We start from the raw sequence: 27,960 nt of genomic DNA, 5'->3' as shown, positions 1-27,960 counted from the left end.
CGTTAGCATTTCTACTAACTTTATACTGCAGTCTGTGTCGCCTCCCTTTTAAATGCATCTCCTTGGCGTTAGGATCATTAAAACTGCATTCACAAAGTTTGCAGTGAAAGCGGATCACCTTTCCTTCATCATTTCGTACCTGGAAAATAAAGTTATGACATATTTGGCTTTTTTTTTTAAACAAAAGCTGACATACAAATGACTGAATAAAGTCTACTTATTTAAAAACATGCTAAAAACTGAATGCAATAATTTAAAAAAAGCAGTTTCAAATTAGAACTTCCAATGCTGTCAGAGACCCCATAGTGCTAAGTAACAGTTCTTCCATTCCAAAGAGTACACAGCTTTAAACTGCAATATGAACACATTGAATTACAACTAATGCTTACAAACCTGCAAATGATGAAAAATTTACATCAGATTCTGATCCTCCAGACTTCATCCACATATCTCAAACCACCCATATGAAGATGCCCAATTGAACTCAGAAGAAGCACATAGAATGTGAAAAAGCACACATATGCACAAGTCTTTGAAGGGTCAACACCTTATTTCATATTCCTGATGAACAAATTTTCACCAAGTTAGCTAAAAAATAATGCAGATTTTCATATTAATACCTCCTCCACATAGTCATGGCCCACTGGCTGGACATCACTTTGCAAGGCAGCAAGAGTTGTGGGAGTCACTGGTTCAGATGCTGTGTCTGTTTTTACTTCCTGTGTTTGTACTGCAGCAACAGGAGTTGTTTTAACTGTTTCAGCTGATTTCATTTCTTCCAGTTTACTTCCTGTTGTCTGAAGCTTATTACCACCTACAAATGAAAGAGTTTAAACTGTTAGTTTTCATTAAATGATGATATGACTGTACATAATGTGCACACTGAAGACTTTACGTCCAAGTATCAATGTTCTGGCTAAAGTGTTACTGTTCTTCTGAAACTAGGTACAATTTAAACACATTCAAATACATTTAAACAGGTTTTTTTTTTTTTAGGTTTTACTACATTCACATTATTTAAACACTTAATACTAGTTCTCGATTTTAGCAAGAAAAACTTCACTGCTTTATGCAATTGTAATTTTTATCATTCATTTTTGTGCTTTTTCAGAAGAGACAACTGAAAGGAAACAACTCAGAAAAGATATTTTAATAATCTTTTTCATCATCAGATAATTTTTTTTGAAAGTGGATCCAAAAAAGTACTTCAAAACCATATAATGTTTGTATTAACAAAGGTACTATGTCCCCAGTGTTGTAAATGCATAGGTTTTTCCTTCAAGAGCAAAACAGCTTATTTTGGAACAGCTGCTTCCCATCTCTAGATGTCTGTCATGTTTATTTCAAAAGTTATTTCCACTGTTGCAAGGATGTTTTGGCTGCCAGTTACCAATTGCCAATGTACTGTAGACTGCTTTAACAGTCCAGACTGTAAACTGAAATTAGAACCAACTGGACTGTAAACTGCAGTACTGCTTTAACAGTCCAGACTGTAAACTGAAATTAGAACCAACTGGACTGTAAACTGCAGTACTGCAGAAGCTACTACATAAGAAACTGAGATTCTCCTATGAAGGAAGGAGAAGCCTCCAAGAGAGGCCAGGTGGAAAAAAAAAGGGCAGAACACACCAGCTGTGAAGCAAAGCTTTTATATACATTCTTATTTTCAGCTATCAGAAATTCTCTTAAACATAAAGAGTTACTCATGCATAAAGTTAGCTAAACACATTTGTATTTGCTGCACTAAGATCTTAAAAAGTTATAGAATAGGTTAGGTTTCAAAATAAAGACTGACTTCTGTACTTGCCAACAAAGTTTATTTTCGGTGTAGATATTTTCTTTACAGGTATATTAGCAGCAGCTGAAGATGTTTTGTTGTTGGACGCCGTGTTAAGTGGTGTGTTTGCCGTGGGAGTAAGAATTTTCACTGCAGAGGATGCAACAGAGGAGTTCACAGTACTGCTGCTAGTTGCTATATTTGAAGCAGAGGCAGTTGGTTTGGAAGCAGATGTGGATGTTGAGGAAGTAGCCTGGGTAACCACATTTGGTTCAGTTGAAGGAATGGGTTTGCCAAGTTTTGTGTGCAATTTTACTACCTGTAAGAATAAAGAGAAATTCATAATAAGATCTCCCTGGGACAACTACAAAAAATTACCCTGTTATACGTTGTGGAAACGGTAACACAGAAACCAGTTAGTTTTTTACAAAGAGTGATCAGGCAGAAAAAATTAGACATGGAATACTTTTCATCATCTGTAATATGTAAATAGTTAGATAATCTTTGACATTTATTTCAGATTACTTATTCCCATTAGAAATTCAGATATTTATACCAAAAGCTGCATAGATGAGAACAGAAAACTGGTAAGCCAACTAAATCCAAAGAAAGATTCTGCTCAAACTGTTTCAGTGCAAGGGTTTTGCTGCCTGGGTGCTTTTTTCTCTCCCTCCAAAAAGTAGTATGTAGTACTTTTTTTAAAGCACATGAAGGAGGAGTCAAGAGGTGTATTTCAGAGCTCTTTAATACCCCACAGAAAGCAAAAAAGCAAAAAGAAGTATACATGCTTATTCTTAAAAATAATAAACAGAAGCCTTTTCAGAACATGCTTAGGATAGAAAAACATTTCATTCTGCTGACAGCTAACGAGATGCATATAGTCCATAAGAATGAAACATGCAAAATGAAAATTAAAGATTGGGATAGGTACAAAAGTAGCAATAAAAAAAAAAAACAAATCTGCTAAACATGCCCTTAATGCAACACACACAAACACAGTCATAATAGATACACAACTGTATACATACTCTTAGGTTTTTTTGTTTTTGTTTTTTTTAAGTTGTGTTTCCCACTGGAATACAGACTTATTAGTGTTAGGTAATACTCTGAATTTAAGTTTAAGCAACTCTTCAAAAGAACTCTTTTTAAATAAAATCCACAAAATTCTTCCAAGTGTACAAAAGTAATAGAGTCTTTTGTGATTTCACTTTTATGCAGATGACAACCTAAATTAGCAGGTGTTAGCAACTATCTGTAGGGAAGAGAAAGCTATATTGACATATATTGGGATAATAAAGTACTATTAAAATTTACAGACAATGGTTTAATAATACACATACGGAGTTAATGGGCACTACCGAAAAATTTAATGGCTCAACTTATTTGTGGAAGAAAGAATACCAGACATGGTGCATAATTCAGTCTTCTCCTGACATGAAAGCAAGATGCAGCCAGAGTTTGTTCGCAACTGCAGAACACATCATGTAATTGTTCTGTCCCTTGGCACTGACTCAGCCTAGAACGGTCCACAGTGCTCTGAGAGCTTCACAGTACTGGACAAATAAGACAAATACCAAGAAAGCACTTGAAAAGAATTAAGGGGAACAAGCATGTTACTGCATGTCCTTATCAGTTCTTGTCCTCATCTTATTCTACACTTACCTGCTACAATTTTCATACTTGCCTCAATACTGACAGTGCCCCAAGTATTTTTTCCCCTTTCTCCAGCAAGCCCTCCTAATAGCAAGCTCAAAGCTCAGTTTGAAACAAAAAGCAGAACTAAACATTTTCAAAACAAAATAATTTGAATTATATTGTTTCTGTGACTTTGCTCTGCAGAGGAAAAAAATATATACATATGACTGACTTTTATAATAAGATCAAGAGAAAGCACTTACTTTCTGATGCTTAGCTCCACGAATATGGGCTGCATAAGCATCTGCTCCTGTACAAGACACATCACAAAGCTCACAGCGCAACTGATTCTGAGTTCCACGAGCAGAAGTGCTGCTGTTATTGGTGTTCTGGGAAGCTTTTAATGCCGCTTCTTTCTTTTTGTGTTTCTGGCCTTCCAAGTGTTCTTTATAAGTCTGTTTGAAGTATGACAAAACACATACACAGTAAGCTGCCTTTGTACTGCTTGTCTATCAATCATGTGAATACACGTAATACAAACATAGCATAAAATACATGCTTGGTATGAGAAATGTTTCCTAGACTGAACATTTTCTATATACCATGCTCTAAGGCATAAGCAGACCATTTGCAACACCAAGAAATTTTCTTCTCCTACATCAGAATTCCACTTACAAGTAATACAGTATGGGCTTTTCTCCTCTGTCCTGCCATTTGCTCAATCAAGTACTGGCCAACAATTATTACCACTGAAAACCTAATACAATCAAGAAAACTGCATCTCAACTGCAGTTTCCTGCACTGTGCTGAACTATTCTTGATTTTGAATTTTCCCCAAACTGCAAGGCTATAGTGATTAAGTACACCACAATGAAAAAAAATCATTTCGAAACAAGGTAGTGCATAAATAAAGCTACGTTGAAATGGAAATACAGAAGCTGAGATTTGTCCCTATACCAGCAATGGCAATATAGCGAGCAGAAAGGGTGGGAAGCAATGACAGCTTTACCTAAAGAATAAGGACTGTTTTGGCCTCAGATTTATACAAACACTTTGCATGAACTGATATCCACTTTTTACACACTTGTATCCACTGCAAAATTAAACTGAGATGCTGGAACACAAGGAAGAATAAAGCAAATAAATTTTCAGGGTTAGCACTCATGAAATGTATATAATTCTGTAGCTTTGAAAAAAGCATTCTCCTGATAGTAAGGAAGCTTACTATGATGGAACAGCAAATCAAATGCTAGGTTTAGAATATTTCTGGAGTCCAAAGTATAGCTGAAGCTTTTCTGTATGTGCTAAGGGGATGCATCTTTTTGTCTTCTAATAGTAATTCTATAGCAGCACATATTTTCATTTACCTATTTCTTTACTAAAAAGTACAGAATCGGTTCTTTAAAAATTAACAAATAGACTTAAAGGTGTCTTTTTTTAGCAGAAGAAACGATTATCATATATAGCAGAATATTACATAATACAGGTACCTGTGGTCCAGCACAGCTGATCTTACAAACATCACAGTAGTGGATCTGGGGCGGTTTAGGAGGTTGTTTTGGTTTCAGTTGCTTATTTTGGAATGGTGCCTTTTTAGTAAAGGTGGTCCCTGTCCAAGCAGCAGTTGCAGCAGCAGCAGCAGCAGCTGCTGCTGCTTGTTTCTGTTGCTGCTGCTGCTGCTGGTAATAGGACGATGCAGCTGAATATACTGCGGCTTCATAGCCAGAGTAAGAGGTACCTCAAAGATCAAAACAAAATAAATGTTACATCACTGTACATTATGTATCAATTACATAATACACTAATGTCAAGCATGATGCATAATAGAGTTGGGGGAGGGGCAGGATAGAAGCAATTTATCATGATCTTTTTATGTAGTCTGAATTTTGCTGTATGTTTCACAGTACACAAATATACAGCATACCATTTGTATCAGGAATATACTTATCTTAGACATATCTTTGCAGACATACAGTTATGCTGTTAGATATATCAAAGCTTTCCTAAAGATTATGTGAAATTTCCTAATACATCTGGTAAGACCAAGTATGATGTTAACTAATTTTTTTATAAAATATTTATCAAAGGTCACTTGAAGTAAAGTCTTTTTGAACCAGATTTACTGTGCAAGTTCCAAACTGAAAAGGAAGACAGAGAAGCTCATGATGTAGGAAAAGAGAAAATAACCTTATATAAAAGACAGAATTGATAGTGCTATTACATCCTACTCTATTGATTCAAATTGTTCAATGCAAAGAAGCTGCTTGCCCGTTACAACCTTGGCAGCACACCTTGACTATGAACTCCTTGATTTCTATTATCAAAGTTGAATAAATCAAGGAAACTGGGCTTTCATACCTTTGAGCCAGTTTTCCCATAAACTTTCTACATCTACTGGTTCAACTATTTTAATCCACTGATCAGGTTCTGTTTCAAGGAAGTCTTAAAATCCCTTTTTAAACAGAAAACAAAACAAAACAAAAAAGTTCAAGATAGCTATAATATGCCAGTTGATAACCATCTGGCCATAAAGCTAACAAAGATTTTTTTCATCTTTAACCAGGTTTTCAATTTCTGATGTTTGAAGGAAAGTCTTTTCTTAGCACCCATTCTCCTCCCATTTTGGGTCAAAGCAACCAAACTTGTAAGATTTATGGGAGCAATTGGATTGCTCCTCCCTATCTTTGCAACTGCTGTTTGATGGCAGCACGCTCCCTTCCAATTTCACTGGGTTAGATTTGTGTCTCCTCATTTTTTCTGTCCCCCATCTCTTCTCCTGTCCCTTACGGGGGACTGTGCATGTCACAAGGCCAATACTTTGTATATTCTCACATGTGACAAAATAGGCACATAAAAAAAAAAATCACAAACCTCTTCCACAGATATATCAAAATATTCTGCTAACAATGATTTAGATGGCTGAATACTTCTCAGTAGACTATGACGTAATTGAACACAAACTACTAAAACGTTGAGGGTTTAAATCCTCTAACAACTGCAAAGATCCCAGCAACATAATATGCAAAATTCTTACCAGAGTAAGTAACCGCTGTTGTACTGTATGTTGCACTTTGAGTATAGGATGGAACAACAGTAGCTGCAGCTGCTACTGGCTGCACAGTAGAGGATACTGGATATATAGAAAATGTAGTTGTAGCTGGACTTGGAGTTGCAGGTTTTATAGCCGTCACTTGTCGCGTCTGCTGGGCTTGAGTATACTGAGTTGCCCCTTGGCTATATCCTGCTTTTGGAGCTAATTAAGATAGAAAATACAAGTGTACAAATATACATGTTTTAGTTGAGTGAAGTGTGAACCATATTAAGTGGTACTTAATGACATGCTGGGAAATAAACACATAACAAATGAGGACTTTTCTTTTTATAGTCATGGTTGTGTCCCCCATGGCCATACAGCATACTAACTTTTTAATCACATCATGGTTCACATTAATAAGCCTCAGATTGTCCCCCAGCCGTTTTCTTAAACTATCCAGTCATTTTCTCAGACAACTTGATCACTCAATGGTTACACTAAAGTACACTGCATATTTAAACTTTCCTATTAAAACATCATTAATGTAAAATGTATTCATATACATACAAACACACACACATATGCTTTACAGCACTCATGATATTGATAATTAAGAAACTACTTACATTAAAAAACCTCAGAGTTACCAACAAAATTTCTTCTAACCAAAGTATTACCTGAACCTTCCACGGACTACTTCAACCTAGTTCAACAATTTTTTCAGGCAAATTAATAAAGTCAAGTTTGCCTGGAAATATGTTCTGATTGTATTTTACAATATTCCAAAACTCAAAGATGGGTACTTATGCAAGTGTCTCACTAATGTTCAAGTTCTAGATTTTTCTACCTGTTGTCAGGGATTACATAACAAAACTGAGGAAAAAAATGAGGATAATGTAAAATATATAAAGACATTTTTAAAGGTATAAAAGCAGTATACTGATTGTAGCATGACAGGAGTTTGAAGCATGCCACCCACCTGTCTGGTAGTACGATTCAGCTACTGAAGGTTGAGGCTGGGCAGCAGCAGCCACGGCCGCAGCAGTTGCTGTCGGCTGTTGATAGTATTGTTTGCTGTCATAAGCTACAGCTGGGGCAGTAGATCGAACATAAGAATAGGAATCCTAAAAATTCAAAAAAGATGTTTCACACTACATTTAAGCCAGTGCAACTATAGGAAGACACCCAGGGTACCACTGCATCTCTTCTCACAGCCTTGCATGATTCCACCTCCACCTCTTACATTGGCTCCACAACTGCGCCAAGGCAAGGAAACTTGGCTTAGCTTGTCAGTCCAATGGAAAGCTACTCACTCTTTTTTTGGTTGGTTAGTTTTCCATTGCATCATTATGCTGAACCGACCCACTCAAACGCTGACAATGAATGCTGAATGCTAGATCCACAACAAAACGGAAGTGTCAGCAAAGCTCAGGGTGAGAATAAGAGAGACAGTTCCCTTTTGTAGCACCCTGTAGTCACACAAGGTTAGGCAGTGAGCTCACAAGTGTGGGCAGCCACTGAAAAGGATAGTTCCTCTCCTAGTGTAAACTTCTACCCTCTTTTGTTTGATACTAGAACTCCTGTGGCAGCCAGTGCTCTGATGAAGGAACTGTTTCCATCTCCCATCAACAATTTTTACTGGAATAGCTTTTTCAGCTGAATCAGTTCCATGACCCAGTTCACTGCATGTCACTTGAACATCTGCGCTACCACAGAGGAGGCAGTACTATCCTTTTCAGCAACAATTCCCAACATCACTCGGAGGTAAATCTCAGTTCATTGCTTATTGTGTGACTGTCTAAAATTTAGACCCTAAGGTACTACTGCTGATAATCCTCTATATCGGCCATATGATGCTGCAGTCGCTTCACACCCTCTATCAGTTTTAGGTACTGAGTAACCTAAATTGTTCTCCAACTGTGATTCATGGAATAAAAAGAATATAAGTATCATCAAACTATCCTACCCAACAGGCCTCCTCCTTCTAACAAGATATAATTTAAAAGTCATACGACACAAGTAATTTTTTTTTTAAACACACTTACTTGGTAATTCTGCGTAGTGACAGGAGGTGGTGGTGGTGGAGCTTCTTGTTGCCTCTGTGTATAACCGTAATCTGTAGCTGTGTGTGCTGTAGGGTAGCCTCCGTAGGCAGCAGCTGTTGCAGCAGCTGCAACAGCTACTGGAGCAGGCCTAGCTACTGCAACTGTAGCTGCTGCTGGAGCATAGGCTGCAGTAACTGTGTGCGCAGCGACTGGTGCCTGGTGGACAGTGTAGCTAGCAACTGTAGTTGGATGGGAATAGGCTACACCCGAAGCTGGCTGCTGGCTATATTGGAAAAGGACAGTAAGCAAATAATTAGATTGATTCAATACTCTAAGCTGATGCCTAAACATTTCAAACCCCCCAATTTGATTAACACTTGTCAGTTCTACAAATGTACCTGGAACAGCTATCTATTTATGTTTACACTTTAATGGCTTTTATTACTCCTCTACTACCCCCATTAAAAAGGCTGTATCATGTTGAAGTTTCTGCAGATAAAGATATACCAAAGGCAGGGGAAGGGTTCTCTTAAGTGAGGGTTTTTTTTAAGCAATGGAACAAAATTCTTTCATTTAAAGTAACACAACAGTCTTAAACTGTTGGGCTTTTCACAATGAGCAAGTTTTTAAGTGCTTCAGTAGTTCTTTGATAAAACAGACTTAACCTGTCAAATTAAGAAAAGCACTACTTTTCTGTGAAAGCTCACTTGTGTGAGGTACCTGCTGCACTTGCGTGATGTTTTTGAATAAACCATTAAGATAATGAGATTTTAAAGACTTCCATGAAAATCAACTCAGAACTCTTAGACTTACGACAGAGACACTTTAAAAAAATCTCTGATAAGAGGCTTTTCCCACAAAAGTTTAGACTAGCATAAACTGGCCTCATTCATACAGAAGCTCACTGCCCCACAACATAAAGCATCAGAAAAGCAGCCAGCCAGATCAAGCAAGATGAGTGCTACCACAGCCCTGGCAATCTTTCAGACACATGTTAAGGCTAATCTGATTTTGTAAAATTTGCAGGTATGGCATTAATATATGGATATTTACTAAGAATGAGTAAATATTAACAGTAGGAGCAGAAAACCATGGCCTCCAAAGTTTTAATTATTTGAACAGAAAATAATATTGTTCTATTTTGATCTGTAACCAGGCATTATGCTCAAAAGCTTGGAGGACTTGTTTTGATTTTTAAACAAAAACAGCAAACACGCCGCATCTCACAGAAAAAGAAAAGAAATTTCACTTGAAGCACTTATATTTGGGGCAGAGTGGAATAGCAATATGTTCATGCTCAAAACCAAAAGTGACAAGAATTAAATACATTTTTCCTAAAGACTGCAATATTCTCTCTGACATAACCACCAGAAACAACAGTAACTTTTTACTGCAGATGCTATGCTTATGAAAGATGCTTCCACGACTCTTCTACGTCTATGTCTAGTATTTTTATCTGATTTTGTCATTGTAATTACAGAAAAATCCATTAACTTTAATGTATTAGAAAGCCATTCTAACAGCAGAAATATAAAGACAAAAATTTATTACTATTGGACTTACATGCCTGTACTCTATCTTTTCTTCCATCTTAAGCCCTTGACATGTGACTTCTTAAGAGATCACTTGCATTCCATTCAAATTTAATTCAGACTCTTTGCACAGACTTTAACAGGACTCATGACTATATTTCATTTTATTTCCAGCTTCTTAGCATAACAGTGGAAGAGACCTAAAAAGCTTTGGTGTAGCTCCCACACTGCTTGAGACACTTTCTCCTACTTGACATACACAGATAGTTTCTCTGTTTTGTCAATTTAAGGTAAGAAATCAGACTCCACCAGAAAACTCAGGAAGAGTATTTTATGATGGTAAAAATGAATGATAACCTGTTAGACTGAAATAGATAGATATCTAACAGTATAAAAGTGTAAGATATTCTCACAGTATCATAGACATCTACTAAAAATATATTAAAGCGAGAGAGTGGGCAGCCTTATAATATAACTCAGACTGCAGCTGAACTGATCTAGTCATCCAATGCTGCCAAAAAGGAAAAGTCTTATTCTACTGTACGTCCACTTGTACTCTTCCCTCCTCCCATATACCAAACCTGCCTATGCCATCCTAATCTGCCTCTCATGCTAGTTCTGGTGCTTGTCAGGCTGTGCTGTGCACTGGTTTAACCCATTAATGTGGCAGAAAACTGTGAGGAATTTTGGGAGGGCTCATTTTCTAACATGGTAGAAATGTTAGACACACTGGATTTAAACTGGCTCACAAAACACCCTGATGAGTGCCAGAATCAGCATAAGGTACACATCTGAGAGCAAGGGGAAAAGGAGAGGGGGAGAAAGAATACAGACACTGCCTGAAGGCATTAATTTGGCTCTTCAAGTTTCATGAAACCATAATAAAGTATTACAAAACATACTACAGTGCTCACACACTATGTGGTAGCAATACCAGTCAGTACATGAAAGAAAATGCTTTTGTTTCCAGAATGTATCATTAAAGCTACCCAGCAGTTTCCAGTATTTAGTATTGTAATGAGACTGTGATCATTATCACCAGGACTATAACAAGATTCTCTTACAGACAGTTTCATTTCTTCTGAGCTATTTTGCATCAAACTTCCTTATCATGGTATAGAATTAGCAGCCCCAATCATTTGATTTCTAAGGCTAATACAGTTCTATTACCATGTTTACTTTAGCAAACCTGTTCCCCTTGCTTCTGCAACATCATGCAGAGCTAGTGATCGAGTTTGCAACATTGTATGAAAAATATTCTAAGTTGATTGCTTCTCACTTTTTAGAAGAATTGCTCATTATGTTACAGAAATACATACAACAATCTTTTCTACATTTATGAGGTTCTTTTTTCTCCCCATGGTTTCACCAAAAAATTTCCATCATTAAGACAACTAGATACTTTCATGTAACTATTTTATATCAATACATTTTTGCACCAACTTTATTATCTAAGTTACAAGTTCTTATCCTTGTTTGGTGTTTTGTGCCTCATTACATTTGCTGATATCAACTTATCTCTGCCCAGTCTATTTCGTCAGGTTCCCTATTCCTCTTTCTTGCAGTCCATCTTTCTACCCATTCTAGTACTATGTATTACTCTTTCTTGAACATGGATGGCAAGAACTATATGCACCTTTTCACGTGAAGTTTCAGCTGTGCTACCTGCCCCCCTACAGACACCGCTTTCTCTCCATTCTAGCTTCCTCAGAGCAGTCTTATTGTAAAGTTACCTCTGTACTGACAATACTTCCTTTGCATCAAATATCATGACACGACGTACTAAGGAAAGTATTAAGGAAGACTCAAGACCAATCCCTAGGGAACTCCTCTGGTATTTTTTCCCATCTGATAAATACTCTTCTAATTCTATTAACCACTTCTAGCCAGCTGTTTCTCTACAATTCTTCTACTAATTTCTACCTTAATTTCTTCCATACTACACCACTTTAAGTATTTCAACTTAGTCCAAATAAATGAAACTACAAAAGACTAGGCACATGATCAAGTTATCAGAGCAACAATGAATTACAGTATGTCAGCTGAGCTATGCTAACAGTCCATGTGTGTGTTCTTCATCACAACAAAGAAAGCAATTCAGTTTAGCTTAATCCCCCAACACAGTGGACAAAAGTTGAACCAAATTACTCTGAACGTTCTATGGGCTAACAACAGGCAAAGGACAATTACTGCAGCATAGCGGGCACAGAAGAACTCATTGACCTGATAACTTCATCAGTTTTTCTTTGCAGGTCAATTCTTCTTTTCCCCAAAAGGAATTCTAATATCCTTATTAGCATCTTGTAGTTCAAGGAATTCTAGTTCTCTTCATATGAAAGTCCGCTCAGTCCAGCTGGCTTCACTAACTAGGCAGGACTTAAAACCACAGAATCAGTTAGGTTGAAACGGGCCTTTGGAGGTCATCTGGTCTAATCCCATGCACAAAGCACAGTTAACTTCGAAGTTAGATTAGATTTCTCAGGGCTTTCCCTAGTCAGGTTCTTAGTATCTCCAAGAATGGATATTCCACAGCCTCTCTACACACCCTATCTCACTGTTTGAGCACTCTCACTGTGAAGACTTTTTCTTTAGTTCATTAAACCTACAATTTCAAAGGTAAATGAATTCTAGATCAACATTTATTTGCTTAAAGTCAACCCAGTTTGTGACCACTCAATTCAAGGTAACTTCACATTACAATTCTTACAGTGTTTTAACTGATTGTCAGAACAAAATTAAAATAAGCACCACTCTTTTTAAGACATCAATGGTGAGGGACTGTGCAGTTTCAAATTGTACTCCTGCTGTATTGCTCTAGTAATAACTCCTCTGCCAGTGATTTTGATTCAAATACAATACATTTTATTCATGACACAGCCCCTTTCTTTCTTTCCTTTTTTTTTTTTTTTTAAGCTTACCATAATAGTAAGAGTGCTTCCCCACCACACGTACTTTTCTTTATTTTTCAGGAAGGGCACACACTCTCCAATACTCACAGCACACACACTCCAATACTCATCTTCTGGTTTGTATTTCTATTTCACTGTGTTTTTAATTATGCCAGCCACAGCCAGCTCTGTGGGTGGCCCCCAAGTGTTCTGCTCCAGGTTCCATAAATGTCTGTTTTAGTCACACATCTTAGTCCAGCCTCTTAGCTGATTTATTTAGTCTCTCCCCACTTGCCCTAAACTGCTAACATGCACATCCCTATTTCTCCATATTCTTTGCTTCTGCCTCTCAAATAGCATTGCTGCTATTTAATCATTTTACATCCTGGTGTATACCTAGCTTGCTCGTCTTCCACATCCTACCTAAGGAAGCTCATACAGTGCATGAGAAAAGTATTTTTTGTAGAGTATATGACTGAGATCTTTGAAAAACACCTATACTAGGTTCTACTGATAATAACGATGGAAAACACTAACTGAATCTTTCTGATGCATTAATATCAGGAAGAGTGCCACATATTATTGAATACTGTTATACTATTAAACCTCCTAGATAAGACTGACTGCAGTGAGCTGTGATTGTGTGCGTGTTTCTCCACTCTAACTTCCAATCCCTTGTCAACCTGATTTTCTGTAGGCTGGAGGGATGTATTGGGCCAATGTTGGAAAATTCATCCCAGAGCAAAGAATATAGCAAAACTAGCCTTGTCCTTGTAGCTTTCTGGGTTATGAAACTCCTTTGACGACATAAAAGCAAGCATTCCCAGAACAGGTGGGTATTTTGCGCTGATACTTCACAACCCAAACATAAGACTAAGACCTTAGCTACTTTTACTGTGTCAACGTTTAATATTGCTGTGTACATTCAGAATTGTGATTCTCATGAAGAAGCTATGAAGATCTTCCTGCCCAGTTCTACGCTGCAAGGGCAGTGGCAGTGTTTTAGCATAGTGTAAACAACAACAAAAAAGTATAATTCTAGGCAGATATTTAGCCTGGAGAATTCCAGCTGTTCTGAATGCTTACATTTGGCTAAGGTGCATATAAAAAGCAACAAAAAAACATATCCTAAGAACAAGCTCTCAAAACAGAAGGTGTTAGGTAACCTCACCTGGAAGTGAGCACTATCCCTCCACATCCCCCAATTAGTTACTGGAAGAACCAGATTAATTGCATTATTTCTGTTGGAAATTTTTACTTCCCTTTTCAAAAAACAGAATATTCGAGAAGCAATTAAAAGCCTCTTCTGAACTGCACAAAGAGATCTCTGCCAAGGAAACTGCAGCAGTGTTTCTGATGTACTTTGATATATACGACTATATTTTGAAATACTTTTGATGGACTCCAAAAATGAAATAAGCTGGCAGAATGCTTAAAATTATTTTAAGTCAGAAGTTGGCTAGGATGCATAAGCTGCTGATCAACAGCAGTTATTGAAGTATTGGTGTCCACCTGGCAAATCTTTGTTCTCCATTTCCTAAAATACACGTTTGTCCAATTTAAATAGCTAAATAAAATAGGTTTGTGGATGAGAAACATTTTTTCATAAAATAGGGCTTAGAAGCAAACTTGTATTATAATTATTAGATCCAGTATATTAGTTACTTTTACATACTAACACTGATAAGTTGTGGGAAATTCAGACCTATCAGCCCAAGGATTACAGGGAATAAAGAGCACTTATTATTAGAGAAACAAATAATGGATACTCCTCTAGAGGTCTCCTGTTTTCCTCTGTTATCTCCAGCTGTTGGCGTTTTCTAGTAATAAAGTGTTGAGACTTTATTTGTTAAAAAAAATAATTGAAGGCAGAAAGCTTTATTTAAAGTTAACAAAATCAAGAGAATGCAAAACTGACATAATGATATCTATTTTGCTATGTAATAACTTCAAGTGACTTGAGACTGTAAGATATTTTATTTCCCATAGTTAGCATATTTGTGGAGTAGGACATGCATTGAGAAACTTAATAAGGTACCTGTAGCAATTACCACCGCAGGAATCCACTTCCAGAAAAATGCAGTCTATTTCCATAAGGATACATAGCATGTAAAAGGTATTTATACAGCATCCAAATGTAGCATAAAAGTTGCATATAAGCCTTGCTTTTCATCACACCAACTGATATAATTAAAAAAAAAAAAGTACAATTCATGGGCACATAAACCCAAAACATACAAAAATCACGGAGCTCCAGCACATGTCTATTTAAAACTAACACAAAGACTTTAACGCTGCTGCTAGTCCAGCTGCCTTTAGAGTGCCAAAAACTCTTACTAGAGGCAAAGGACCTTTTAAAAAAAAAAAAAATTAATTTTCTGAAGAGTACTATTTTGATCTATAGCTAGGATCAGGATTAAAACCAATTTTATCTCTAACCAAACTACCACCTTCCTCAGAAATCACAACTCCTAAAATACGTTTCTTCCAGGTTCTTTCAGGCAAAGAAGTGAATTTTAGGATAGTTTAGCAAGGAATTTAAGCTACACACACACAATTCATTTGTAACATGCACAAGTATCTTGAACTAGAAAAAAAAAAAAAGACTAATCAAGCCTTATCGGTTGGAATCAAACTTCTAAGAACATTTGATCATTTCAGTATTACAGAAAACATATTTGGGAAGAGAGAACTGCAGCATTTCTCAGAGTTTCATAGGTTATTCTATTAGTAGCAGAATAGCAAAGCTCTATTTAAAAATACAATTTTGCAGCATTTCTTACTGGAATATGAAGATTTAAACAAGTATGACCTAACTCTCCAAAATGTGTAAGAAGTACTGACAATACATCTTATTAGAACTATACTGAAAATTATCAATTTCTATTATAATAATTTTGTGAACAGAACATTTTTCATAATGCAATTCACTGGGATGCCCAAGGGAGATCTGAAGGTAAATGCATGTGCAATCCTCTCTTGCATCCTGTTAAATTTTAGCAGTTCATATTTATAACATAAGTCATATATTTAACATATGCTATGGCCTAATTATACTTGGCCTGAAAAAGAAAAGTCCCTTGTCGCAATTTTAAGCTTCCCTTCCTCTTTCCTGTTTCTCAAAACTTCCTTGTATCGTTCCATTACAAAACAAAAAAAATACTGATTGCAATTGGATATACTAGCAACATATACTAGTAATTACTCATCTCAGAGATGAATATCCTCATGTTTTCAATACATCCTTACTGTTTTTTAATCTTCGCATTTATTCTCACTACCTGATTTAAATCCAATCAAATTGTGCAACATTTCCCTCACATGACACCTCCTGTACATCACAATACAACTACAAGTGTTTAAAGCAGTGGTGCTACAGATGCTCTGTATCGACCTCCCTCTACTCAGTTACACACAATGGTCATCTCACTGTCTATACTGCTGTCCCTTTTCTGTATCAAAACACAGCTTTCGTTAAACAATCTAGTTAATAGCCATGTTCACAAGGATAGCTCAAGACAAATGAGATGTAACATCTGCCTGAAAAACCACTAATTATTAACATTTTCCCTGTTTAGAAAAATTGCTAAAATTAGCAAGATCTCTATAAATGGAAGGAAACTTCGCTAGCATGGAAAATTGTATTCAGTTCCTAAAACAGTCTGTTTTTCCTGCCATAAGCCACTACTTAGCTTTTCTAGGTCCCAATAATGCAACTACCCTTTACCCTGCCATTGTTCCATTTAAGTAACAGACAAAACATCACACATAATTCAGTATCACAGAGGTAAGCCTACAAGCATCAGTTTATTTTGATGATACAAGTACAAAGGACTTTATACTTCTAACAGAAAAGTTTCCCCAAATGCTTGGTCCTTAAGATGTGAGCCTGTTGCAAATTAAAATCATTTTGCAGACTTCCCTCCTAAAAGTGACAGAGGCTACTCCGATTACTGAGGCACCTTTCCTCCCTGGTTACCACCTCCCTCTGGCTCCCTGTGATTAGTTTGCTGCAACACTGGCATAGAGCCCATGTTAACAAACCCAGAGCTCCTTACCTCCTCTCTAATGCTGGCATCTCATTTGAGAGTGGCATCTCACTGTTTTGAAAATAAATCTATCAAAATCTCTGTATAAACAGCAATAGCTTATTGGAGCCTTCTTGCGTATATTAAGGTAGACCAGCACGTTTAAGATGGCACTTAACACCAGCATAGATTGAACAAAGGAGAAGCAGCACCATGCAGCTCTCCCATATTAACTGAAGTCCCTTCTGTTAAAGATATATACCTTTAAAATAGGATGCAACTCAAGATAGCAGTGCCATAAAATTCATGGAAAGAAAGCATCTGGAGTTTTTACAATATGATATGGGTAGGTTTAACCTATAATAATACCATGAATAAATTAATTCTCCAGGCATTTCAGAGTGGGGTGTTTATAACACACCAACATAAGATAAATAAATATGTTTTTCCTAACGTAAGTTCAAGTCTAGTAGTACATCTTCACTTCAGAATAAGCCATAACTCCTTCTCAGTGTTGTCCCTATCTTCCTGTTGTCCACCAGTATAAGTCTGAATTATGTTTAGCGATACTTTAAACCTGAGCTAGTAGGCCTGCGTGGATTACACCCCTAACATCTCAAAGGTTGAAAGCTTTTGGAATCATGATCTGGTTGAAGAACAGGTAATTGGGGCAGATACTGGTAAGACTAAAGTAAAGCTAGTTAGAAGTACTAGCATGTAAGAAAAAACAAAAACAAAAACCTGCCCAACCTTCTCTCATTGGCAAACCCATCCATCCACAGCATTTCACCTCCCCTTGCTGATTTGTACCATAGCCTTTAATATCCTGCAACATCTTGCATTGTGTTTGAATGCCAAACTAGCTATAATAGCAACAGTTTACTTTCACACAGCTGACTAAAGACTACATCTTATCCTAAACTCACAGGCATCAGGATCTGCTCTGGACCTGAACACCTACAATTGCTTTCATCTGGAAAGGCTCATGACACTGGATTAATATTCATGCTAATTGAGCTCACACATACTGTAATTCAAAGTTACCAAATCAGTTCTAACTATCCAAGAATCTGCAGTCTGTAACCTGTCTCATTAGAAGTGACTCACTAAGAAGAAACTCAGTTATTTTTATCATCTTAACAGAAACCAAAACCTTAGCACAAGGTTGATTAAACGAGACCACCACATCTGTGGGCAAAAACTCGCTTCTCTGTTGAAACCGTTCTCAATACACCCATCTCTCCACCAGCATCCCCACATTTCAATCAGACATTAAAATAAAAGCATAACTATGTCTCTCCCCAGCAATGAATTAAAAATACTAATGTTTTTACACATGAAAGACATTCCAAAAATCAGGCTGTTCATTTCAAACTGAATACAGACCCAGTGTGGCTCAGGTGGTCTATAGTATGCATGCACCCACCCACCGAAAATGGACTGCTATCACCAAATTCCACATTTATTTGGAAATCCTAAACAAATGGATTAATATAGTTAACTAAGTAACAGAGGAGCTTAACATTGCATGCAAGTCTGTAACCTGACATCCTAATACCACCATTAGCAAAAAGTACAAACTGCAAAGGTAACGCAGTACTTGGAGAAATTGCCTTTATCAGTATTTGCATGATCTAACGCTTCTTTCATTAAGTCATAATATCATTACTCCGTAGTTCCCATAAAGAATTTTGTATAAATGGGCAGCAGGAAATTTTATGCTGTGACAGCACCAAAAGGAACAAGAATGCTTCTAATCCATTATTCATAGATTTAAAGGGCACTTAGCTCTTTTGCTGCCTTTGATTAAATATGAAGTGAGGTAAGTTTTCAAATGTGCTATACGAAAACTAGTATTTATGAACCAATAAAAGGGACATCTGCTTCCTTTCTTACTTATCTAGTCAGTCCATGGAACTACAGTGCTTACAGTTAAAACAGTAAATACGTTACCAACTCCTGCCCACCCTACTGGTTAATTTTCCAAATCCAAGATCTAACATTTGAGCAACTGCCAATCTGGCCTTCATACCTACTTCAAATCTCAGTATTTAATGTTAAGACTATACTCCTTGGAGAAATTTTAATTTATTCTTCATATGAAGAACCTGTGAATATTTAAGTGGTCCACAATGGCCATAGGTAAACTAGATACACAGCAAGATGTGAAGTGATTTCTATTGTAGTAACGGCTTCACTGTCTTTTTAATTGTTGATTTCCATGAATCCAATAGTTCTAAAATGTGGTGTCTTCACTGCTTTTAATGCAAATCAGAATACTGTCAGTTTGAGAAACTGAAATTCTCACAGGGTTTATACTGGTCTCCTATAAGTCCAGAATTAAATAGGGAAAAACATTACCACAAACTCCTTTCAAACCTCATTTAATTGGTAGAGCAGACTCTCCTCCTTGAAATCATCTCTCATAAACTATTTAGACTCTCTTCCTTCTGATAAGAAGCTATTTTCCTCTGCAAGTCTTCAACTGAATATTTAACAGTTTCATACTTTGAGATAGTCCAAGAAAGGCCTATATCCTAAAAAGAATTCCACACAGATTTTTGCACTCTTAGACATGCTGAAACCAACAGGATTCTATATATAAGGGAGCAATGAATGAGATTCCTTTAAAGTTGCAACCTAAAGATCCGCCAATTTTGCTACTTACTATAAAAACTAGAGCATTAGGACTTCTAGATAGCATACATCAAAACTATAAAATTTTGTAGATTTATGAGGCCCATGTACCTAATATTTAGGACATAAACATCCACTGATGTGGATGGATCATCCTCTGTGTTCCTGGTTTCTAATAAAGCAAGAATTTTATTCTTCTATAAACTGTGGTGCTTTAAACGCTGTAAACAATCTTACACTGCTTACTGTAATATTAAATCTTTTATTATCTTCCCCTGCCTCCACCATCTCTTCCTCAAATACATGGGAGTGGAATATACACTTTGTGGCACTCAGTAAATAAGGTAACGTGGACCCGCCAAGTCTGTTTTTAAGAAGGTAAGCTCCCTTTTCCGCTATTCATTTTAACTGCGGTTCTTAAAATTTTATCATGAGTGTGAGACATTCCAAGTGATTCCTTTATTTTTGGCTCAAAATACTGAGGCCTTTCGTATTTTATGAAAGGAGCGCTTTAACGATTGCTGTGCCTCTTCACTTGAGACCCGGTAAATATACAAATCATTTAGAGGACACAGAGTCTTTCACTAATATATAAACTGAACAGTATCTTGCACTTGTGACAGGAAAGGAAAAAACTTCTTTTGATCAGTTTTTCCATTTTCTCAAGAACACATTATTGCAATTATAAGTTTTTACATAACAACTCAAAAGGAAATTTACATGAGTTGTTTTACATGAGCTTTTTCACGTTCTTAAGTCTATAGACTTCCTACTTCCAAATTAAAAGCAATAATAATTTTTGAAAATTAATCTCCATATCTCAGCTGCAGACATATGCATCTCTGTAATTTATTATTCCCCTAAAGATCTTATTTCTTATAAAACCTGCCCCCAGAGAAACAAAGAAAACAGTCTTTGCTAGTTAGAATCTCTTCCATCCCCAGTGATGACCCAATTCCAAATTCCACTGTATTTGTCAAGTAAAACATAAACATACTGTCAGCACCTCATCTTAAAAGAACTAGAAGATCGAGCTAAGTTTGATTTTCCACTTTAACTATTAAATATTGCGAGTAAATGAAAATAATGTACTTTAAGTCCATTTCCAAGAAAGAATGCAAGCACAATCCTGGGAGTCACTCCAAGACCTCTATAAAACTGTTTCTTCCTTAAATTACTTAAGTTAGGCAAGTTTGATTATGTAGTTAACAGCAGCATATATTTGCATTTGTTTGTGAATAAACTCTCATACATTTGCTTTATTTTTCTGGTTTTTACATTAACCAAGACTTAGGAGCCAAGGATGGTCTTTATTACAGATTTATGAAACAAATAATATAGATTCAAATGTAAGCTTCAAGATGCTACTCCAATACAAGCCAAATATGTAAAAATTTTCCTGGCGATACCTATTTTTTGCCAAATCTAGTAACTTGCATTCACAAAAAGTAAAATAACAGATGGCACTGATTTTTAATACCGATACACAATCTTTCACACACAAAGACTAAGGCACTATATCTATACAAGCTGCACAGTTACAGGTCCCTGAACTCCATTGTAAGACCTGCCCCTGGTCTTAGATATCCGAGTAGGGAATCTTTTTAAGAGGTGTTGGGCCTTAGCAGTATCTGATCTAGCTTCCTACATAGAACATTAATTCTAACATCACTTCAGTGGAATGACAAAGTCCCCTGAATTTTCTGGTGCTTTTGCTTTCCCCTTATCCACCCAATCTCCCAGAGGTTGGGTAGGTGTAATTTTAAGCTTATGCTAACAATGACTGCATCCTCCCACACTGACTGGAGCGGGGGCGAAGGCTTGGGGAGCAAGCCCCATCTTCCCTGGAGCTGGAGAAGGGCCCGGGGGTGGGAGACGGTAACTCGCCGGTGATGTAGGCTGCAAGTGGCCATTTTAATTTAAGGGCCTTGGGACCTGATGCTGCCGCTGATTCTCCTCCTCCTCCGTGGAGCCCAGCTCCACCTCCCCGCCCTGACACCACAGGGGATACAGGCAGGCCCGTACCGGGAGCACAAGCAAACACACCCGCAGGCGGGGCAGACGAGCACAGGGGTCCCCGGCAAAGCATCCCGGAACAGCGGGGTGCAGAAGAGGCTCCCGCACGGGGCGCGGTGGCAGGCACTGTCCCCCCAAGGGGGCGGGGAGATCCCGGTCCGGGACACGGGGCCAAGGTGAGGGGGGGCGCGGGCTGCGAGCCCGGACAGAGGGAGGGGAAGGGCAGGGCAGGGCAGGGAGGGGTCGCGGCCGTTACCTATACTGGGCAGCAGCCCCGCTATGGGTGAATCCAAAGTAGTTGCCGGTGGCCATTTTGGCATCTTCTCCCAGCCGGCTGGGCACTGTGGCGACGATAACCGAGAGGCGGCGGCAGCGGCGGTCGGGGCCATGACAGGAGGCCCGGCAGGAGGAGGGGGGAGGAGGAGGCGGAGGAGAGGGAAGGAGGGGGAGGAAAACACGGGGACAGACGGACAGAAAGAGCGCGCGAGCGCCAGGTCAGACACGGCGCCGCAGGACCCCCCCCCTCCCTCCCCTGCCGCCCGCTCCCCTTCCCCCGCCCCGCGCGCGGGCCGCATCCCCTCCCCCCTTCGCCGCCGCCTCAGGGCCGCCCCCCACCCCCCCGCGCGCACACAAACACGCGAAGCGCCGTTACTTACCATAGGTGAACGAAACTACCGGGCATATGGGAATCATGAGTCCGAGCTGGCAGCGACAGCGGCGGCTGAACTCTCAACTCTCACCCCCCCTCCCTCCTCCTCCTCCTCCTCACCGCCGCGCTCGCTCCCTTCCCCCCACCCACCCACCTACGGCGACAACGGCGGAGTGCTGCCAGGCCGGCGCCGTGCGCACGCGCGAGATGTGCGAGGGGCCGCCGGGAGTTGTAGTCCGGCCCGTGACGGGGCCCCTCCCTCCGCCTGCAGGAGAGGGCGCTTGGAGCCGCGCGAGGCGCTCCCGCCCTCGGGAGGGCGCGAGTCTCGGGCGCACGCATGCGCGGGATGTGCAAAGGCTCTTGGGAGAGGTAGTTTTTCTCTGCGGCGCCCAGGCGTGGAGGAGCGCGGCCCTCTGAAGAGGCCTCCGTGCGCTGCCCCCCTGCCTTGCTTTCCTCCCCGTCTTACCCGCGTTTTGCACCATAGTCCCCCCCCCACACCCACATACGTATACTTACATCGCAAATACAGAGTTGATTTCTCACTCTTGCACACAAACGCACAACACACTGAAGGAGGTTGGCTAAACCAGCCCGGGACGAGAGGCCAACTAGGTCACCGCCACCCTTGCCATATACTGGCGTCTGTCCCATGCACATACTGCACGTGTCAGTACTTACTGGCTTTCCCACCCAAGCTTGACATGCACAACAAATACCTAGGCATCATCCTTGCCAGATCACAGAGTGAGAAGGCAGCATGTGCAGTAAGCACGCGTGTGCAGAGCTCATGGCAAGACCTAGGACTTGCATAAATTCTCAACAAGTTTCTTGGATTCACTTGAACCCTCAGGTGTATCACTGCAACAGCACATGCAAAGAGCAACATAACTGTCATCCAACTAAAGTACGTGCCCATCAAGTCTGACTTGCCCCCAAGATACCGCAGTTGCTACATGTGCACAAATTAATTGTGCAAAGGCTCCTGCCTTCATACTGTACACATGAACGCATGCAGGGGGCACTTATAGAAAGTCCTTAAATATGTTCATCTCATTTGTGTACTCCATGAACATTATGAAGTGCGCTTATACTAATCAAGACTCATAAAACACTCGCTTCTGGATTCATTCAAAAGTAGTATCAAAAATACTTGTTTTTCAGCAAGTGCTTTTGCAAATAAATCGCAACTATTCGAAAACATCCCTAACTTGGGATCTTCCACAATTCTTATGAAAGCACAGCCTTCCCTTATCCCAAAGTACTAGCAGTCTTCTTAGGCAGTAAGGCTTCAACAAAGATGTTTTTGTTTGTAAAGCAAGTAAGAAAAGGAAAGCCATTTCTCACTCGAACTTTACATTATTACAGACACATATGACGTACAGTTGCTTCACATGCCAAACATCCTTGCCAGTTCACTGAACATAACTTTGTGATTATTAGCTTCACTGTGTGAAGTACTGTCCCTCTTGTTCTTTTTTATCCTACTCGAGCACACTACGAAAAGGAACCTGCACTGGCAAAGGACTGAACCTCCGTAACACACGGTGCATTTCTGGTCAAAGTGCTTTTTCTATGAAGTAAAGCAACTGCTGGGTAAAGACATTTCATTGCTATTACTTTGAAAGATAAAATAAAGCCTTAATCCTCAGTCTAAACCCAAGAGAACTTCCAGGGAGGGCTCTAAACAAATCTGTCACAGAACTTATAGGTGCATGACCTATGTCACTAGATCCTCAATGGGGCTCAGCACCCATAAATGAGACATTTATTCCCCTTCCCTCCGTTTTGATAAAAAATGCTCACAATTGAATCACTGGATCATGTATTTGGACAAAAAAGAAATTGTGGTTTTCTTTGTTCCAAAGCCTTTCAAGTTTTTTCAGTTACAAACCTTCTTATATACTGATAAATATACAACATTCAATGCACATTTCATTAAAAATATAAGCATATATACATATACACACATGGCCATTCACGCACCTTTTAAAACTATACCACTAAAGTTGTATTTTGGCAGTAAGTAGATCTGCAATTGCATATTTCTTCAGAACTGATGAGGTGAATTTGGAACATTTACCCTCTCTCAATCTTTAGCTCCAAAAGCTAAGGAAAAAAAGCTTTCTCATTCTCAATACAGATTTCCATCTTAGGTTTTGTAACTTCTCAGCACAAGTCATTTCTAGGAGTGCTAATTCAAATATTCTATTCTATATTTTGTGATTTCAGCCCTGCATATATCTGTGCATAACCTCCCATTCTGCAGCCTGATACAGCTGCAATTTCAGCAAAAATTTCAGATTACTGTTCCAATTGAATTTTGTAAATTGAATCTTCACTGCATATATCACTTTAAAGAGATTATAACATAACACTTTACAAAAAGTCACATTTATCAAGGATGATAGGAGAAAACATTCAAGATTTCCCTTTTTCTTGGACCCCCCCCAGCATTATTGTAGGTGAAGTCTTTCCCTTCAGCAGCTTCCTAATAAGAACCTCATGCTTCTTGGAGACTTGGCGGACCATTACATAACATCTATTTATGTTACTACTAGCTCACAGGATCAGGTTCATAGTCTATACTTAAAAAAACCTCAGTGGGTTATAAAACAAGATTGCATCTCTGTATGACACATGTATCAGATTTGCTTCAGAATGAAAGAGGAATAAATTCAAATAGGATCCTTTAGGGCATTTTGAACTTTATCTATTTCTGTATCCTTAACTGGAATGAAAATGAACAGTGATAAAGTGCAAAGCATGTGGGAGAAGGAGTTAGGCAAGAAAAGATTTACTCAAACATTCAAAAGAATGTTTCATATAGGAAGAAGAAACCTCTCCATCTCTGTCCCTATCAAGGAGAATAGCCAAGAATTCCCCAAATGAAAACATACACCAGAACACAAAACTTCAGTTTGTGATTAAATAGTAAAGCTACTCCATTTCTCCAAAGCATCTAAAAACATCACGGACAAAAAATGGCAGGCTAACATTCAGAAAACCAAATCTTTAACCTTAATTTCATCCATATGAAAGGAGATCTCCAATGTATGGTTAAAAGAAAGCAACATTTAACATGCAGTGTCATCAATCCTACTGTTTTACTTTAATGGCCAGGATGCAAGTCTCTGCTGCTGCACAACAGGACTGCAAGACAGCAGTTGAAATGCAAAGGGTAAAACTCTAAATCTCTTCCATTCTCTCTATAAGTCACTAAAACTGAGCAAACTTAGACTTTTTTGTAGATGTAGGTAACATTTCTTAGGGGCAACCTTGCAGATTATTTAAAAACTAGACTCTCAGCTGGACTTGGTTTGACCACCAGAGGGCAGGGCAGATGTAGCAGAAGATTAAAGCCTTCCTATGCAGTAAGTACAGAACATCCTAACAAAAGCTGCACATCTTTTCCTCAAAAGGTAATTCAGTACTTAGTGCTCTCTCTGTAAACGCTCTAGATTCAAGGAGTTTTTTATATCAGCATAAGGACTCCAGTGCTGTCTTCCCTCCTGGAACTTATTTCAGATAGCTATGCAGATACAAGGAATTCAGTGCCTTATCAACCTTATTATTTTAAATTACTCTTTAACCAGTGAAGAAAAAGACCAGATGTCTTCAACACAGGTATAAATGAGTCAAAAAAAATTGTTACCCTTTAACAACAGGGTTTGGAAGTTGAATGGTGACCATAACAACATACATTTTAATAAAATAAACAATTTATTAAATCATATATGAAAGTTATCAATGTTTATAATACCAAAGTGCAACAGAAAAAAAGAAACAATATCCCAATATTGAAGCATAATACAAAACTATATAAGTGATAATGCAGACTCCAAATACAGGTCATACACACACAGGAAACAAACCGGTTACAGTACAGAAGCAAAGGTATAGCCTAGTAATATCCTTTACCTTTTCTTTCCTGACACTGCAGTAAAATTAATATCTTTATTGCAGGCCAACCTTCCCTTCCTCATCCAATTTATTCCCCCACCTTTTATACTATTACCATTCTGAATGCTCAGACTTCATTGAAAAGGGCTGCCCCTCCTTCCCCTCCCCAAATGTTTCATACCAGCTATACTATTTGTAACTGGAGGAGTCAACAATTTCAGAGTTAATAATTGCTATACGATCAGAAGCACAAGCTTGCATTTTTCAGCATTCCTGTTCAAATCTACATGCAAAAATTTCTCTCTGAAGAAAAAGCGAGTGTTTCAACATCTTTCTCAGCCAAAGACATTTGTGATATGAAATGAGGTAATCAGGCAGTAACTAGAAGAATTTAAGCCCTTTTAAGGCAGCTACTGAAGGAAAGTGTCTGAGCAGGGAATAAACCCATTACAAAAATCTATTTTAAGAGCTCAGAAAGTGAACTATACCCCTTGGGTGGATAGATGACTCACTCAGAAGGTAACGGAAGAAGTTTACCTTGGTAAAAAATAAAGGCTTCTTCCCCACTTTTCTAAAACCAGCATCTTTTCCTAGTATCTTTTTTCATCTTTTTAAATAAAATAACATACAGTAAGGGTAATTTACAGAAAAGCTCAAACAGCCATTAAACTTAACTACCAACATAACTCTTAAAAAAACTCATCCTTACAGAAAAAGATAATATTAAGTCCTCAGTCACAGCAAATTCTCCCTTCCCCCAACTGACCTGATATTTGGGAATTTGGCTGTAAAAATAAACTTGGTGCTTGCTTTGGAGGAAATGCCGCAGGTGGGAGAAGTTAACCCATTAAGATCCATCAGAAAAAATTTTTTAATCATTTTGATTTCAAAGTTGAAGAACTTGATTAAAAATACATAAATAACTGTTGATTTGTATGTGATGCCCCTAAAAGCTTAGCATTCTTTGTGTACCAGGTGTTGACCCGTAAGAAAGCAAAGTAGAAGGGGATTATGAAGACCTAACAGCCATTTCTATTCTAGTATGAAAGTTAGTAAAGGCCTTAAAAAATAGCTATGTCCGGGTCTGAGGTTATTTTTTTTCTAATTAATATTTTATATATGGAGATCACCTTTTGTTGAATAGGTCTTTTCTTTATTGTTGGTGTTAAGTATGTGGCATTATAAGATCACCCATTCATCTTCCACAACTATATGTCTTCACCAGTTTGATATTTGCTTAGTGGTGATAATTATTACATTTATATGCATGTGATTTACCATGCTCTAATTCTGTGTAAACAAACATCATCTTATTTTCTAAAGACTGAGAGTGTGGTAGCAGCTGTGTATTTTGTTTTTTATTTCCCTTTTGCAAGATACATAACAGCAATATGAAACAACTAACATGTAAGAATTAGTTAAAAGGGGGTACTTCTAATTGTTGGTATTCCTGTTTTCCTGCTGCTAGATTAAAAAGGGGGGCAGATGGACAGATTGCCTCAACTCATTTGTGAAGACAGCACAGGCCTCATGAGTCTCCTCCAGAGACCTCTTCTCCTGCCTCCCTTTATGGTTATGGAAAACACCTTTTCAGAAGCACTGCTCAGGACTTGCAGCCACTAACGCTGACTTTTGGAGATCATGCTCACTCAGAACGTGAGGATATATATCCTGCTGGCCCAGGCTGATGAACAGCGACCTCTGGAACTTAGGAAGGCCAAAACTTTTGATTGTAATTACCTCAGTAAGAGCTGTCTGTTCTTGTAACGGCAGAAGCTGATCACCCACTACCCCACTGCCATCTCTGTCAGCAACAGAT

The 27,960-nt window shown here is 38.4% G+C and overlaps 1 protein-coding gene and 1 non-coding gene across 4 annotated transcripts in view; both read right to left on the bottom strand.

Annotated features, from left to right (window-relative positions):
* The window catches only part of LOC112982169 (zinc finger RNA-binding protein), a 41,067-nt gene extending 18,613 nt beyond the window's left edge, over positions 1-22,454 (bottom strand). For 2 of the 3 annotated variants that reach the window (XM_026098354.2, XM_026098356.2), the window contains exons 1-10: positions 22,249-22,454; positions 21,849-21,933; positions 8,492-8,774; positions 7,426-7,570; positions 6,447-6,665; positions 4,903-5,150; positions 3,676-3,867; positions 1,796-2,096; positions 621-814; positions 20-139 (exon numbers count right to left, since the gene is read on the bottom strand). In XM_026098354.2, the coding sequence (XP_025954139.1) occupies positions 20-139; positions 621-814; positions 1,796-2,096; positions 3,676-3,867; positions 4,903-5,150; positions 6,447-6,665; positions 7,426-7,570; positions 8,492-8,774; positions 21,849-21,933; positions 22,249-22,285 (1,824 nt within the window). In that variant the 5' untranslated portion in view covers positions 22,286-22,454. The remainder of the gene's footprint in view (positions 1-19; positions 140-620; positions 815-1,795; positions 2,097-3,675; positions 3,868-4,902; positions 5,151-6,446; positions 6,666-7,425; positions 7,571-8,491; positions 8,775-21,848; positions 21,934-22,248) is intronic. The other variant, XM_026098355.2, reaches the window with a different exon arrangement.
* LOC135325174 (small nucleolar RNA SNORA66) lies at positions 11,128-11,264 on the bottom strand. The gene has a single exon (XR_010386351.1). It is a non-coding gene; the product is annotated as a small nucleolar RNA SNORA66 (small nucleolar RNA).
* Positions 22,455-27,960: the final 5,506 nt, after the last annotated feature.

The sequence above is a fragment of the Dromaius novaehollandiae genome, chromosome Z (assembly GCF_036370855.1).
Source record: "Dromaius novaehollandiae isolate bDroNov1 chromosome Z, bDroNov1.hap1, whole genome shotgun sequence".
Classification (NCBI taxonomy): Eukaryota; Metazoa; Chordata; class Aves; order Casuariiformes; family Dromaiidae; genus Dromaius; species Dromaius novaehollandiae.
The sequence above is the reverse complement of the archived record's forward strand: the minus strand, read 5'-3'. Positions and strand labels throughout refer to the sequence as shown.